This window comes from Etheostoma spectabile, chromosome 4 (assembly GCF_008692095.1).
Source record: "Etheostoma spectabile isolate EspeVRDwgs_2016 chromosome 4, UIUC_Espe_1.0, whole genome shotgun sequence".
Classification (NCBI taxonomy): domain Eukaryota; kingdom Metazoa; phylum Chordata; class Actinopteri; order Perciformes; family Percidae; genus Etheostoma; species Etheostoma spectabile.
The window spans coordinates 3,631,909-3,646,252 of NC_045736.1; the positions used below are offsets into that span (position 1 = coordinate 3,631,909).

A 14,344-nucleotide genomic window follows, 5' to 3' on the forward strand; every position below is an offset into this window, starting at 1 on the left:
CGCTTACCAAAAAATTGCTTCCAGAGCCCCCCCGTCATCCTCTAAACATCCCCAGAGGGGCTGTTCCCCCCCCGTTGAGAAACACTGCTTATCACATTCTCAAAAATGTTACAGTTTAACAAATGTTACACACTTCTGGCATTGCGTGAGGGTAACAACGTACACAGACAAGTTGCCACAAAGGGTCTTAGATAACATGCAAGCATTTATTTTTTTTATTTTAGCCTATTGCGGGAACACTCTATTGATGGCACAGGCTGGGCCCCAACTAGAACATTAAAGGTAGGTACACTGCATTCGTTAAAGAAAATGTTACTCTCTTTTAGAACTCCGATGTTTCAGGGATTTTTGACTGCATGTTTTACTAGAACAGGAAAAGTAAGTGTAGCATGTATTCATATGTCTTTAAGTTGTGGGTGGTGAATGAACTAACGGGACTCTACTCTCCATGTGACATCAACCTGTATTTCAACAGTTTAGTTTTATAGGGAGGGTAAGATTTCTTTTTTACAGCACCTACAACAATTGTGTAGCAGAATAGACCTATACCTATACTATGATATTTTTATTGTTGCCACATATTCCAGTCCAAAATGAATGCACACGCCTTTACTTTTTTACTGTTTACTTTTTATTGTCTTCCAAGTCAAACAACAAAATAGAACATGATCACAAGAAAGAACACAGACACATAACTCCCCCGACTATGCCCCACACCCCACACAGCCAGATGGAAGAAAATAAATACACCATTTCAAAAAGCCCAATGACGCACAACCAAGGCACAGAAAGAAAGTATTGGTATAAAAGTATGCAAGTAGTGTGTGCTAGCTTATAACAATCGCATGTCTAGTCTAGTTAAGCTTTTATTTGTGATAAAAGAAGATGTCCAATTTGCTCTTAAGGGAATTCATGTTTTTGTTTTAACTGTCATTGAATCCTTACTCCAGCTTTGAACTGAGCATGTTCGACTTCTCTGTCTTTTGGCTGATAATATGGGAAAGTATGACAGGGTTTTAATTGTCGGAGATTTCAACATTCATGTCTGTTGTCCTACTAAGCCGTTGGCAAAGGACTTTCTAAATCTGATTGACTTTATTAATCTTCTACAATTGGTGACAGGCTTACTCAAGAGCATGGTCACCTACTTGATCAGCAGGAGAGCTGAACGTACGTGGAAGAAAGACCAGCTACAGGTGTCTTTTGACTTTTTAAGGGACATAAGGTGCAAATATCAGAAAATTGTCAAAGCTGAAAGAACAAAACATTTTTCTGAGATTATATATTTTAAATAATTGTCATAAACCTTTTGTCCTTTTTAATACTATAAACTATATAATTAATACCCCTAAATCATGTGTCAAGGTTGGTGCAGGTTTGGACCCAAAAGCAGGCAGAGTAGCAACAGGCAGGACACAGGAACTGAAGAGCAAACTATTTTTAGGGATGCACCTAATCCAGATTTTTGGGGGTTTGGCCAAAAGTACCAAATCTACTGGCTAAGATTCTGCCGAATCTGAAACCGAATACCGAATCCTACTCCCATCCTCAATCCGTTAACACAGAAAACACATTAATGATGTAAACAACGTCCACAGCGTCTAAAATAGTTCAATGTAACAACCTAATGTTGAATTCACACACTCTTTTCACATCATAGGAAAGAACGTTGCTATTGCCAGATCAGGGACAATTTTGTTTGGCAAATATTTGCTTACAGTTTATGATGAAGTCATGTTGGGTCGGTGAAATTAGAAAGCTAACGTTAGCTAACGAGCAGCAGCCGGCCGTTTGCTGGATCTGCTCCCACTTTAGGGAGACTCATTTACAGAGAGAACAGCTGACAGCCCGGTAGAGGCCCTGTCTGAAGTTGCTGCGTTTTGGCAGCTGTCTTTATATTCCTTCATGCACAACTCATACTGTTTTGGGTGTTTCGTGTGCAAATGTTTTAACAGCGGCAATGTTGTGTATCTTTTAGGGTCTTTGCCACCATGAGACAAATCTGCATTAAAAATTTAACATGTAGCTCAACTTGAATTGGCTTCTTTTGACTGAAAGTATTGCCAAACAACACTTTTTCTGCTCACTTTTCTGCTGTATTGAACGGTCCATCTACAACAACACTTTCCCGTAATCAACGGCGGCATTGACCAATGTTGCACGCCTAGTGCAAGTGTAGGGTTCGGTGGAAAACAATTCTAAGGTTCGACAGAAACCATACCCTGTGAAAAAGCCCAATATTCGGCCCGATCAGAACCCTGGCGGTGAGTTCTGTACATCCCTAACTATTTTATTCTCCAAACAGAGAAACAAACTGAACCGAACTTAGACCGAACACAGAGAGCATGACAGGGAAAAAGGACAAACAAATTGCCAAAGAAGTTAGAGAACAAACACATGGATAACACTGCAAGACACAGCTGGAGTGGGCAGGGAACAAATATAACGTGGGAAACACTGATTGGGTAACAAGGAGAACTGGCAACACACAGCCGGGCTAATGAGGTGTTATTGGCCTTGGTGTTATATATGACAGGGGTTAATTGGACTAAATGCGGAAACACGTAAGGAACTCACAGGGCAATCACAGAAAACACAAAATAACACAATGAATAAAACAAGGAACATCACCAAAAAAACCTACACCTTCAAGAAATAGAGACTGGAATGTAGGAAGCTAAAGACATCCTGTTGCACTGAAACGAAGAGTCTGAAGACCACGTGCCACAGAGCGGGGCTGTGACAAAATGAGCACTTTCTGCAAGTTGATCACAAACTGTTACTGAAGTCTAAAGCAGTGGCGCCGCTACTATCCCCGTTCAAGATTTGACTAAAATGATATTTGATGGCAACTCCGGTGTGGAGCTGAATGTTTATTTGGTGAAACTCTGCCTTCCATGTTTAATTTTAAATCAAACATTCTGATACAATCGACACATACCTCTGCTTCTCAGCCAGGCTAGATCAACATTCCTCTCAGTCACTGCTCTGGGATGCACTTGTAATTATGAACATATGTAAATGTGTGCATATTAGGTGCAGTTGATTTGTCTTATCCTCAAGGATTCTCTGCCCTTTTTTTAAAAACTTTGTGTCAATGTGGAGTTGTCTGCACACATTAACATACTTGGGGGATCGTATCTTTCTGCTTTCAGTAGAAGCTGAAATCGATAGCTTTCTTGTACAGAATAAAAAACAGTTTCTATTTAATTGAAGATTGTCAAACTGCATAAAGTTAGTTTCATTTCATTGTCATCATGACAGGTTTAATGTCTCCATATCATTGAACACATTATGTTTTACTTTGCATGACGCCAATCACATGATACACCAAGAAGAAATGGAAGACTTTGCCATGAAAATGTTCCTTGCTCTGAAATGAACGATCATCTTGACATTATCTTTTATTTCAGCCATAGTGAGTTCCCCTCTGAAGGACAGTACAGTGACCTTTTGATGTTGCTTATAGATGTGTCACTTTGGCTATCTTGTTGGCCATCCATTTTTTTTATTCCTGGCCTGTGTTTGACAGTGGGTGGTTGTTATTTTTGTGTTTAAAAGTCTATTGTTTGTCAAATGTGGATGTGGTCATATTTGAGGGAGCGGCCAGTCTTGGGTTCATGTGTGTCAGCAATCTTCCCTCTGAGTGCATAAATATGTGAGAAAAAGTAAGTGCAAAAGCTGCGAGTCAGAAAGGATTGTGTGAGTTTTTGAGTGGGTGATGATGTCTTTCTTCACTGGTCACCACTCTTCTCCACTTCCTGACTTGGCCACCACACACCACAACACACACACACACACACACACACACACACACACACACACACACACACACACACAACACACACAGCAACCTCAACAAACTACATCTGGAAAGCACTGAGTGAAAAAATACAGTCAAACTCACCATTTTGTTGCTTTGGGTTTTGCTTTTTAAGCAGACATTTTTAATTTCAACAGATTCTATTTCTCTGTTTCCATTTCATCTATCTTTGTAAAACAGCTGCATATTTTATATTTATTTTGCAGTTTAATGGACGTATGTAGAATTGAAACAAGGGTCCTCTTATAGACAAGGGGAGCGGGGGGGGCAACATGATAATTGAAATCAGTGCCCAGTTGTCTACCCAAAAGTGTGTTGTGTTAAGTGTAGTCTAGATCCACGACAATATACCAATTCCCGGGAATGCTCCGTTGCCGCTGGAAATTCCGCCTAATGTCCCTATTTTCGGCCGAATGTCACTTTCCACTTTCTTTGTTTCATGGGCTATTTTCCATTCAGCTTAAACACTCCCAAGAAACTCCAGGACACAGTTGATTAATTTCCATGAAGTTTACTGGGAACTTTGTGAAACTGTAATACAATACAATGAGAAGTCTGTATTATAAAACAAACTCAAATGCACAGTATTAGTGTGAATAGCGCCGCTTAGCTTACATGGCGCTGTAGCCTATATAACACATATAGCACAGTTATAGCTGCAAAACAGCTAACAGCAAGAAACATAAGCTAACTGCCTAGCAAAAACGATTTAGCTTCTTAGCTGCTCAATAGGTTACAAACTAACAATGAGCAATACCTAACGTTACACAATAAGAAATACTTACAGACGTTGCCTTAGCAAAAGGGGAGAAGGAAAAGCGATCACTCAGAGGCAGAAACTGGTAGAGCTCCACATCCTGTAGCTGATTACGCATGGCAATTTTACTTCCTGTTTCCCAACATGCACTGGTACTGTGTTGCTATGGTTACAAGGTAAACAAACCACTCTAAACTGCTGAAACAAATAGTTTTTTAAACACTTTTTAGCAACATGACACTCCGCTTGGGGTCTTTAAAGAGCCACATTAATTAACAGACTCAGTCTTTGGAGAAAAAGCAGAACCACTTCTGTAATGGGCCGAGAGAAAGTTCGTCTCGTTCCATCTTGATGACTTCACTTCGACCTTCCGGAATAATCCTCTCTCCTGGAAAGGTTCTTGCAATGATGCCATCCATTGATTCTCTTCGCCTGATTGTCTTTCAGGAGAACTAGTCTCGTTCTTGGATGTTAGGCCTTTTTCTTGCCTTGTGTCGAAGCTGCAGTGTTTTGAGATAGTGGTTTCCATCTGTTCCAAAACATTTCTCTAAGCCCTGCACCCGCTTCCACTCCTCTCTGATGAGATGTGCTTCCTCAAAGCTTCCTGTCGGAGGAGGAGGTGCAGAGCCTGTCTTGAGAGTCAGGAGCATTGCTGGAGTGAGGATGAGGGGCGAATCAGGATCCGATGACACTGGGATGAGCGGTCTAGCATTCATGATAGCAGCTACCTCGGCCATGAGTGTGGTCAAGACCTCGTGTGTCAGGTGAGACCTCCGCTGCTCAAGCAGCATGCAGTCCAAAATACGGCGGGCAATGCCAATCATTCGTTCCCACGCGCCACCCATATGAGACGCGTGAGGTGGGTTAAATACCCAGGTGCAGCTCTGTGTGTTCAGGTACTCTTCCACGCTGTTGAAGCCTGGATTAGACTTGTCCATCTCCAGCTCACGAGAAGCGCCGACGAAGTTAGTTCCGCAGTCAGAGCGGATCTGTTTTGCAGGGCCCCTGACTGCAAAAAACCTTCTCAAGGCGTTGATAAAGCTGCTGGTACTCATGTTTCAATTACCTCGATATGGACTGCTCTTGAACACATGCATGAGAACATCACAGCCCATCGTTTTGAGTTGGAGACTCCTCCTCTCGTGCGGCGTGGACAGGTCCCATGGTCCAAGAAGCTCGACACCCGTAGGTGAAAGGAGGTGCTACCTGTAGCCGTTGCTGGCAGAGTGCCATTTGCTGATGTCTGTTTTTCCCTTAGCTTTCTACAAGTGATACAGTGTGAAGCAGGCTATGATGCAGCGTTTAGCGCCCACCAGCCAGAACCCTGCCGCTCGAATGGCCCTTCGGTCAGATGCCTTCCTTGGTGTTTCACTGCTTCGTGATAGTGAGACACAAGCAGGGTTGCGAGATGATGGCGGCCAGGAATGATGATGGGTGAGCTCGTTTGTGCTCAGCTCTGACTGTCCAATCCGACCTCCCACTCTAATCAGTTGATCTTTGTCCATGGTGGGGTGCAATTCACAGGCTGCTGGAAGAGGGATGGTGGATCCTGCGTTGATGCACTTAAGTTCCTCTGTATAGCACTCATTCTGGACGCTCTTGAAATGCACATTTGGCTCTCCAAACTCTTCCCTTGTAGAGCGACAGAGTGCCACCCTTGACATTCTCTCTGGGTGGATGGGGAAGGAACGAGCCACATGGATGAGGTATGCTACGGCTTTAAGGAGAGTGCTGAACTTGGAGAACGTTCAAAGCGTTGTGGGGGTATCACATCTCTGGTAACATGTGTGAGCCTTGTCACCACCTGGGGGCGCACTCAGAGTCAGTATCAGGGTCAATCAGGTTATAGTCTCTTGATGCTCCGTGCATGTGAAGACGCACCAGGAGAAAGGTGGTCCTTTGAGCCAAGTTGTGCTGCTCAGCATGGCTGGTGTCACAGTTCTGTCCCAATGTCAGCTGGGTTGAGGTGCGTTGGGACGTTCTCCATGGCCGGAACAAGGCGATTGATGGATACGTTGGATCTGTTGTGTACGTAGACATAGAATCTCCTTGATGGTTCTGGATGTATCCTAATACAACCTTGCTGTCTGTGTAGTAGGTGATGTTGTCAAACGTTGTGTCAGCTCTGTAACTACCATCTCTGCGATCTCAGTGGCGAGTACGGCTGCACAGAGCTCCAGTCTCGGGATAGTTAAGCTAGGCGGGGGGCCAACTTTGCCTTCCCGAGACAAGCCAATCTCAGTCTGTTTTGGTGGCTTGTAACTTTGATATAGGCCACAGCTGCTATGGGTTGACTGATGCATCAGCAAAGACACAGAGTTCTCCCTTAGAGCACCTGCGTGGAGAGAGGTGATAAGGGCGTGGTATCTGGAGCCCTTCTAGATCTTGGAGTGATTGTTTCCATCTAGCCCACTCGAATTCCATGTCCTTAGGAAGAGGTGATCCCAGTCCTCTGATTGTGGGGTGAGTTCCCTGGTATCGTTCCCATGAACCGTGATGGGTGCGAGGAACCCTAGTGGATCATAAGGCTATTCACGTGAGAGTACCCCTCTGCGAGTGAACTGTCTTGTATCTTCGATTTGAAACATGAAGGTGTCTGTGCGCATGTTCCAGAACAATCCAAGGCTACGTTGGATGGGCAGATCATCAACGAAGAGATCTAGGCTGTTGACATCTTTGGCACGATCTTCAGGTGGGAATGCTTCGATGACTGCTGGTCGGTTGGAAGCGATTTTGTGTAGCCTGAGGTTAGAAGCTGCAAGCATCTTCTGCGCCCGTCCAAGGACGTTGATGGCCTCTTCCTCTGTGCCAAAAGACTTTAAAGCATCGTCAACGTAGAACTCACGATCGATGAATCTTCTTGCATCACTGCCATAGTTGGCTTCTGCTTCCTTAGCTGCCCGTCGTAGACCATATACTGCAACGGCAGGTGAGGGACTGTTCCCGAAAAGGTGAACCCGCATCCTGTATTCCACAATGTCAGAGGTAAGGTTGTTGTTCTTATACCACAGGAAGCGAAGAAAGTCACGGTGGTCCTCCTTAACGACAAAGCAGTGGAACATGTGCCAATGTCGGCAGTGACTGCCACCTGTTCCTTCTGAACCTCATGAGAACACCTAGCAGGCTATTATTAAGGTCGGACCAGTGAGCAAGACATCGTTGACGACACTCCTTATGTGACGGCTGCTGTCGAAGACTACACGATCTTATCCGGCTCTTCCAGATGATGATAAACACCGAACAGGGGCAGGTACCAACACTCTTGCGGGCCGCAATGGCGGGGCAACTTTGATGTGCTCTTGAGCATCTTCCCATAAACTCAAGAAAGTCGGCTCTCATCTGTGGTCGTTTTTCCAATGAACGCCGGAGTGAGACAAGACGGTCAAAAGCTGTTTCCTGTTGTTAGGCAGCCGCTGTCGGCGACCGAAAGGGTAAGGTGCAACCCAACTTTTGGAGCTGTCTGGTAACTCAGCGTCCATTATCTTCAGAAACTCCAGATCCTCCATGGATGGAGCGAGTCTGTGGTCGTCAGGAGTACGAGGAAGATATGTGGCCCAAGTAGTCTCCAACGAGCATCGCTGGGTCATGGGTGGAGGTTAATGCTGGATGATGGTGTGTCTTGGCACTGATCAAATACTTCTTTTACTCTGATCTGATTGCTGCATGGCTGAAGATGACTCGTACGACCGTCTCTAAGATGGCTGTTTTGAACTCTAGCCTGACTGGTCTGTGAGCACCTCCAAGGCACACATCACCGACTACGACCCATCCTAGGTGAGCCTTGAGCAAACGGTTTGTGTCCTGGGCCACTTATCTGTTCTCGGACTGTGTGCCCGTAAGATGTCCCTGCACTGAAGAGGAGTATTTTGGCGTCCGGATCAGAGGGGGATCTTGTTGGCGATGTGCTTCAGGTGGGCATGATGGTAGGCTGCTTCCGGTGTAGGAATCTCGTCACGATTGTTAGGGATTTGGTTGCACTCGAGGAGTGTGGGCAGACGAATGCTTACTTCTTGTCCACGCTCTACAGTGTAGCCGCTGGCTCTCCTCCCACTGTCTTGTACGCCCGCACAGGTTTGAGTGTATATGGGTAGGGACTTCCGGAAATCTTAAAACCCTCGAAGAACTTGACCGGGCCAGGGACGGTGCTTTGCTCGTCCAGTATGGCGTACATTTCTTAGCTCCTCCCTGCAGCCGTTTGGGAACACACTGCGAGGCAGATCTTAGCGCATGCTCGGCACTCAATCCTTCGCCACATACTTGTGTGCACGTTGACATGACTTGGATGTCTTCTCTGTCCTCCTCCCGCCGTCTCTGAAGTGGAGGGGAACGGTTTTGGTTTCAGGTAGGTGGGTAAGGGTGAAGTGCTGTCGATGAGCAGTGCTCTCACACTCTGCACACCTTATCTCAGCGGTGCAGTTCTTTGCAAGATGCTCTGTAGAGGAGCAACAGCGAAACAGATGTAATCTCTTTCAAAAGCTGTTTGCGATCATTTATGCTCTTTCACGGAAGCCCCTGCATTTCTCAGAGGGTGGGGCTTTTATGCAGAGGGCAGGTTTATTTGGATCAATACGTCTGTACTTTGCACTGGCCTTTGCAGTTCCTGAGACTTGTCTTGTGAACATATACAGATGTCTTGTGAGGCTCTCTCACACTCTTTCTCTCTATGGAGCTTGCATGAAGAGGTTAAAGCTTGGGTCTGTGCGAGCCCTTGCCTCTGTGGCGATGAAGTTTACCAGCAGCGAGGAAAGGTGGGAACGTAACAAATGTTCCGTTTGTATCTTGAACCAAAGTAAAGCCAATTTTCTTGTAAGTTGTATGGGAGTTTCTCAATGACAGGCTTATTCCTTGGAGGTGTCCAAGTATGATAAGCCTGCAGGTAGCCGTCTTCCTTGGCGGCCTGTAGCTCTGACAACAGGTCGGCTAGATCCCTGAGTCTCTGTGGATCCTTTGTTGTGAACTTTGGAAAGTTTCTAGTTTGGTGAACAGAGCCTGTTCGGGCCTCTGGCGAGCCATATATTCATCGAGGCGCCTCCATGCCATGTGCAGTCCAGTGTGGATCCTTAATGTTGACTGTTTTTATTCTTCTTACTTGTCTGTGGATCTTTTCCCAGTAACTTAGTGAGGAGGTCAAGTTCTCCTGCAGCAGACGGTCTAGATCGGCGATAGCGTTCAGGAACGATGTTTCCAGGCCCAATAGTTCACTGGCTGGTCATCGTATGTGGTGAGGCGATGTCACCGGGGCTGCGAGCAAGATATTGATGAGGTCTCCAGGAGGCAGAAAGGTCATAGCTAGCTCCCGAAGGCATGCTGTGAGCAGGCGGTGTGTGGCGGAGATGAGGGATCTGGTTTGAAGGTCTGTTGCAGACGATTCCCATCAAGGTGAAGAGTTGGGACGAGTTGAGAGGCTGATTGAGCTTTGCTGTGGCAGTGCCCCACTGGTTTGAAGGGGCTGAGGAGCCAGGTGTGGCATAATTGTAGCGGAAGCAGCAGCTTGGGTTTTACTTGCATTGAGTGGGTGAGGTGTTGAAGGGATGACATTGCTTGGTTGAGGGTGTGGAGGCTGAAACGTTGGTGAAGCATAGTCAATTCTCTTTTGAAAGATGGGCCCTTGCTGTATAGGCTGACTTGTGCTGACACATAATCTGCGCACGTGATCTTTGACCGATTGGGGGACAAGGCGTTAGCCTCACTGTGAACGTCAAAGCCATATCTTGTAAACCAGCCAGAGAGTGTTTGCTTCTGCTATGGCAGCATCTTTTTCCTTTTCATCATTTAAAGCATCAAGATTAGCTTGAATTCGTGCCTGCTCCACTTTAAGTTCAATTTCCCTTTGTGCATGTGCCGCTCTAGCTTGGGCTGCTTCGCTGCTTTTGCCATGACGACGGCCATGCTAATTTTTGAGCTGGCCGATGGTACCAGATGAACGACTGCTTTTTGAGCGCACAGTCTCAGCGTTATCTCCATATCCTTTTTACTGTTGCTAGTTGTGACATTGTGACTCACTGCATTTTCAATATCAGGAGAAGGAAGCGTAGCGTTAGCCGTTTGTCTCTTGGTATTGAGCTGCTGCTGGGATAGCAATCCTTGTGTCCCTTAGCGTGTGGCCGCTTTTCACTTTCATGGGCTATTTTCCATTCAGCTTAAACACTCCAAGAAACCCAGGACACAGTTGATAATTTCCATGAAGTTTACTGGGAACTTTGGAAACTGTAATACAATACAATGAGAAGTCTGTATTATAAAACAAACTCAAATGCACAGTATTAGTGTGAATAGCGCCGCTTAGCTTACATGGCGCTGTAGCCTATATAACACATATAGCACAGTTATAGCTAGCAAAACAGCTAACAGCAAGAAACATAAGCTAACTGCCTAGCAAAAACGATTTAGCTTCTTAGCTGCCTCAATATGGTTACAAACTAACAATGAGCAATAACCTAACGTTACACAATAAGAAATACTTACAGACGTTGCCTTAGCAAAAGGGGAGAAGGAAAAGCGATCCACTCAGAGGCAGACAACTGGTAGAGCTCACACATTCCTGTAGCTGATTACCGCATGGCAATTTTACTTCCTGTTTCCCAACATGCACTGGTACTGTGTTGCTATGGTTACAAAGGTAAACAAACCACTCTAAACTGCTGAAACAAAATAGTTTTTACAACACATTTTTAGCAACATGACACTTTGTGTTGGAATTTTAAACTCCGGTGGATTCATGAGGACTTTTTTTTGCACGACTAAAACAACCTTTGAATATTTACATTTTCCACCAAAACAAGTTCCTTCCCGAGGCTATTTTGCAGCGGGTTTTTGTGTGGCGCCTAGCACCGTCCATGACTATTGGGAATGGTTCGAAGAAATGTCAATAAACCAGAGCACGTTTTGTTCCAATTCCAGAATGCTGTGTGGACTAGCCAGACCCTTTTTCGCGGCGCTGTGGAGGAAGGTCTGGCAAAGTGAGACTATGTTAAGTGTGACACAGTGATTTGGTCTGTTCCATAGCCGTTAGAAATGAAGCTTCTAATAACAGACTGGCTCTAATAAAAGCTGGTGATAGTTTGGTTTTAGTTCAACAGGAATCAGACAAGAATAACGTTTATTTTTTTAGTCTGATATTAAACCTTTTAGTATGTACCATTGTACATAGGAGATGGAGAAAAAGCAATGCCTTTTTCTTTGGGGTTAGTTCAGCCTGGAATTCTCTGCAAGAATATTTTAAGACGTCTTAATCACAGAATTAGCAAAACAGACATTTTGTTAGTTCAGGGCTTTATTTCAAAATGTAAATTATATAAATACATGTGTGTAGAATGAGTGAAAGTTAATTAAACGGAATCCCTGAGAGGATTACCTTGAATTGTTGATCAGCGGGCCATCTAACAGCTGTTTGCCGCAGTTCTTAGTGAAACTAAACTTCCCTTATTATTTGGTCTTTTGTGATGTTTTCCATCACTCTGTTATAATCTGTCACCATGTCCCTGCATTTCTTAGTTAGATTTCAATTGACTATTCCTGAAGGTAAAAAGCAGGGCATAATGAAAGTTGTAAGCTACAGTAAAAAGAATTATGATTGCGCCTTTGTTTTACCATACACAGAACTCTACAGCCACTGGCAAACCTCTTCTCTAGTCTTATCCTGCTTGTTGCAGTGGTGCATTAAATATTCCCATGGCAGCTTTGTCTCAAGGGAATTTTGAAGAGATTCTTGTGAAGGTTATTGCAGAATAATATATGTACTGTTCATAGTGGTTTTCATCTTAGAGACTGGACAGTCAAGTCAAATTAAGTGGGTATTCTATGTAGTATTATAGTTCATCGACACTAATGATTGCAGTTGTACTCATTTTTTTTTTATCACTGGCAGGATAGTTTCCATTCATATATTCATTTAGGTGGGGTTTCATTTTATAGCTGTAAGGTTGTGTACATGTAAAGGAGTATAAAGGAAACATATTGTTTGGCCACTGGTTTCCTGGTGGCCTGATAATATTCTCAGATAATTTCTCAGATAATCATCATTTGGATATACTGCTATTAAGGTATATAATGAAGTATCTGCTTAATGTAAAAATTGTACAACCTCACATGAATCCATAAAACACACGTGCCGTCGGTGCCATGCAGCCTTTTTGTGGTTTTGTTGATCTGTTTAAGAACAGATCTTTCTTTTCATCATAAGACTAAAAGGAACTTATAATAACATAAAATATGAAATTGCCAAGTGCATCAACTCTGGCTCCATTGTTACTGAGGACGAAATCTTTTGTTGTCCCATATAAAGTAGAAGCCTTTAGCATCGTCCTCATTATCCCTCTAAATTAGCTTTAGCTGAATTAATGTCTGTAAAATTATTATTAACCTATCTTTATACGCTACCCATCAAATTGATTGATTTGGTACAGTCATATGCCTGAGAGGACTGCTCTGTGTAAACGTGGATGTACTTTCTTGCTTTTAGGTTGTAGAAAAGCTGCCTGCTGCGGTTTGACCATTTGATCATTCATGTTTTGTTTTTATTCTTTTTTTCCTAGGACGTTGTCTGGGGATTGAACTCCTTGTTTACTGTAAGTTCTGCTTGTTTTTACTTTAAAGCAACACTAGAGAACTTTTTGTACCTTAAAATAATGTTTCCAAAATCTTTTCAGTGGTTTATCAGCTCGTAATAGGGTGATCGGCTCTCTACCGGCTATAACCGCACCATGTAAGTTTGCCAGATCGGGTAGCGGATCTGTAGTTCCAATGACACATATTGGGACAATTCCACTTCCAACCTATAGGGGGACGGAGGAAAACGTTCTCTAGTGTTGCTTTAATACCTTGACATATTACCTTCATGTTAGAAACTGAACTACCCAAAGACATGAATGAAATCCACACTACTGACGTCGCTTACTGTATGTAGGTTACACTAACAACGTTTGTCCAAGCTCAGACCAGATGAACCAAGGCTTTTGTTTATCTCTAGTTACATCTGCAAAAGACTCATTTCTGACTTGGGGGAAATTATCTTTCATGTTGTGAAGAACACGTTAAAATGAGACATAAACACAATTTTGATTACAAATTATGCTTGAGGAAATGCATCCCCTGCTGGTTCTGGATGTCCCCTTTTGCCAGGTCTTGAGTTTGAAAGTAATTCATTACAAATTCTTTAGAAAATGAAGATAACTAATCAGCTATCTGGTTAAGTTGGGAAAGCTCTTTCATCGTTCAGAAGAATATTAAAATATAGGGAGGATAAGATCTGACTGTGAATATGAGAGTAAACATGCTTATGCTATGCTAAATATCAAATGGAATGGGAGATTAAAAGATAAAAGTTTCATTTAAACATTTTGGATGCCAAAGTATGCAGTGAGTACACAGCTGATCATAATCAGATTACTTAGTTTAGTCCAAAATATGCAGACTTTGCTAATTGCAAGCTTGCTTAAATCTATCATTGATTGCACTTTGAAAGCATCCACACTCGGCATGGGGTCAGCACTGTGTCTATGATGATAATGGTGATGGTAATCTGCGTTGATGTGGGGCCATGCCCTAAATTGTACCTCTTAATCAGGAAACAACTCCTCAGGCCATCCTCCTTTTTATCTTTTTATAAACACTCCGCATTTCACCTTGTTTGATGTAAGGGTATCTCTACGGCAATAGTATAATTATGTTTTGTTTGTCGCAATTGCAGTATCCAGGGTGACACTGCAGACAGCAAATAGTCAGCAAACATGTCCTCTCTCTCTCTCTCTCTCTCTCTCTCTCTC

The 14,344-nt window shown here is 43.7% G+C and overlaps 1 protein-coding gene across 2 annotated transcripts in view; it reads left to right on the top strand.

Annotated features, from left to right (window-relative positions):
- Nucleotides 1-14,344, top strand: part of ube2f (ubiquitin-conjugating enzyme E2F (putative)) — a 51,292-nt gene that overhangs the window by 25,555 nt on the left and 11,393 nt on the right. For both annotated transcript variants that reach the window (XM_032512968.1, XM_032512969.1), the window contains exons 7-8: nt 225-282; nt 13,115-13,147. In XM_032512968.1, coding sequence (XP_032368859.1) covers nt 225-282; nt 13,115-13,147 — 91 coding nt within the window. The remainder of the gene's footprint in view (nt 1-224; nt 283-13,114; nt 13,148-14,344) is intronic.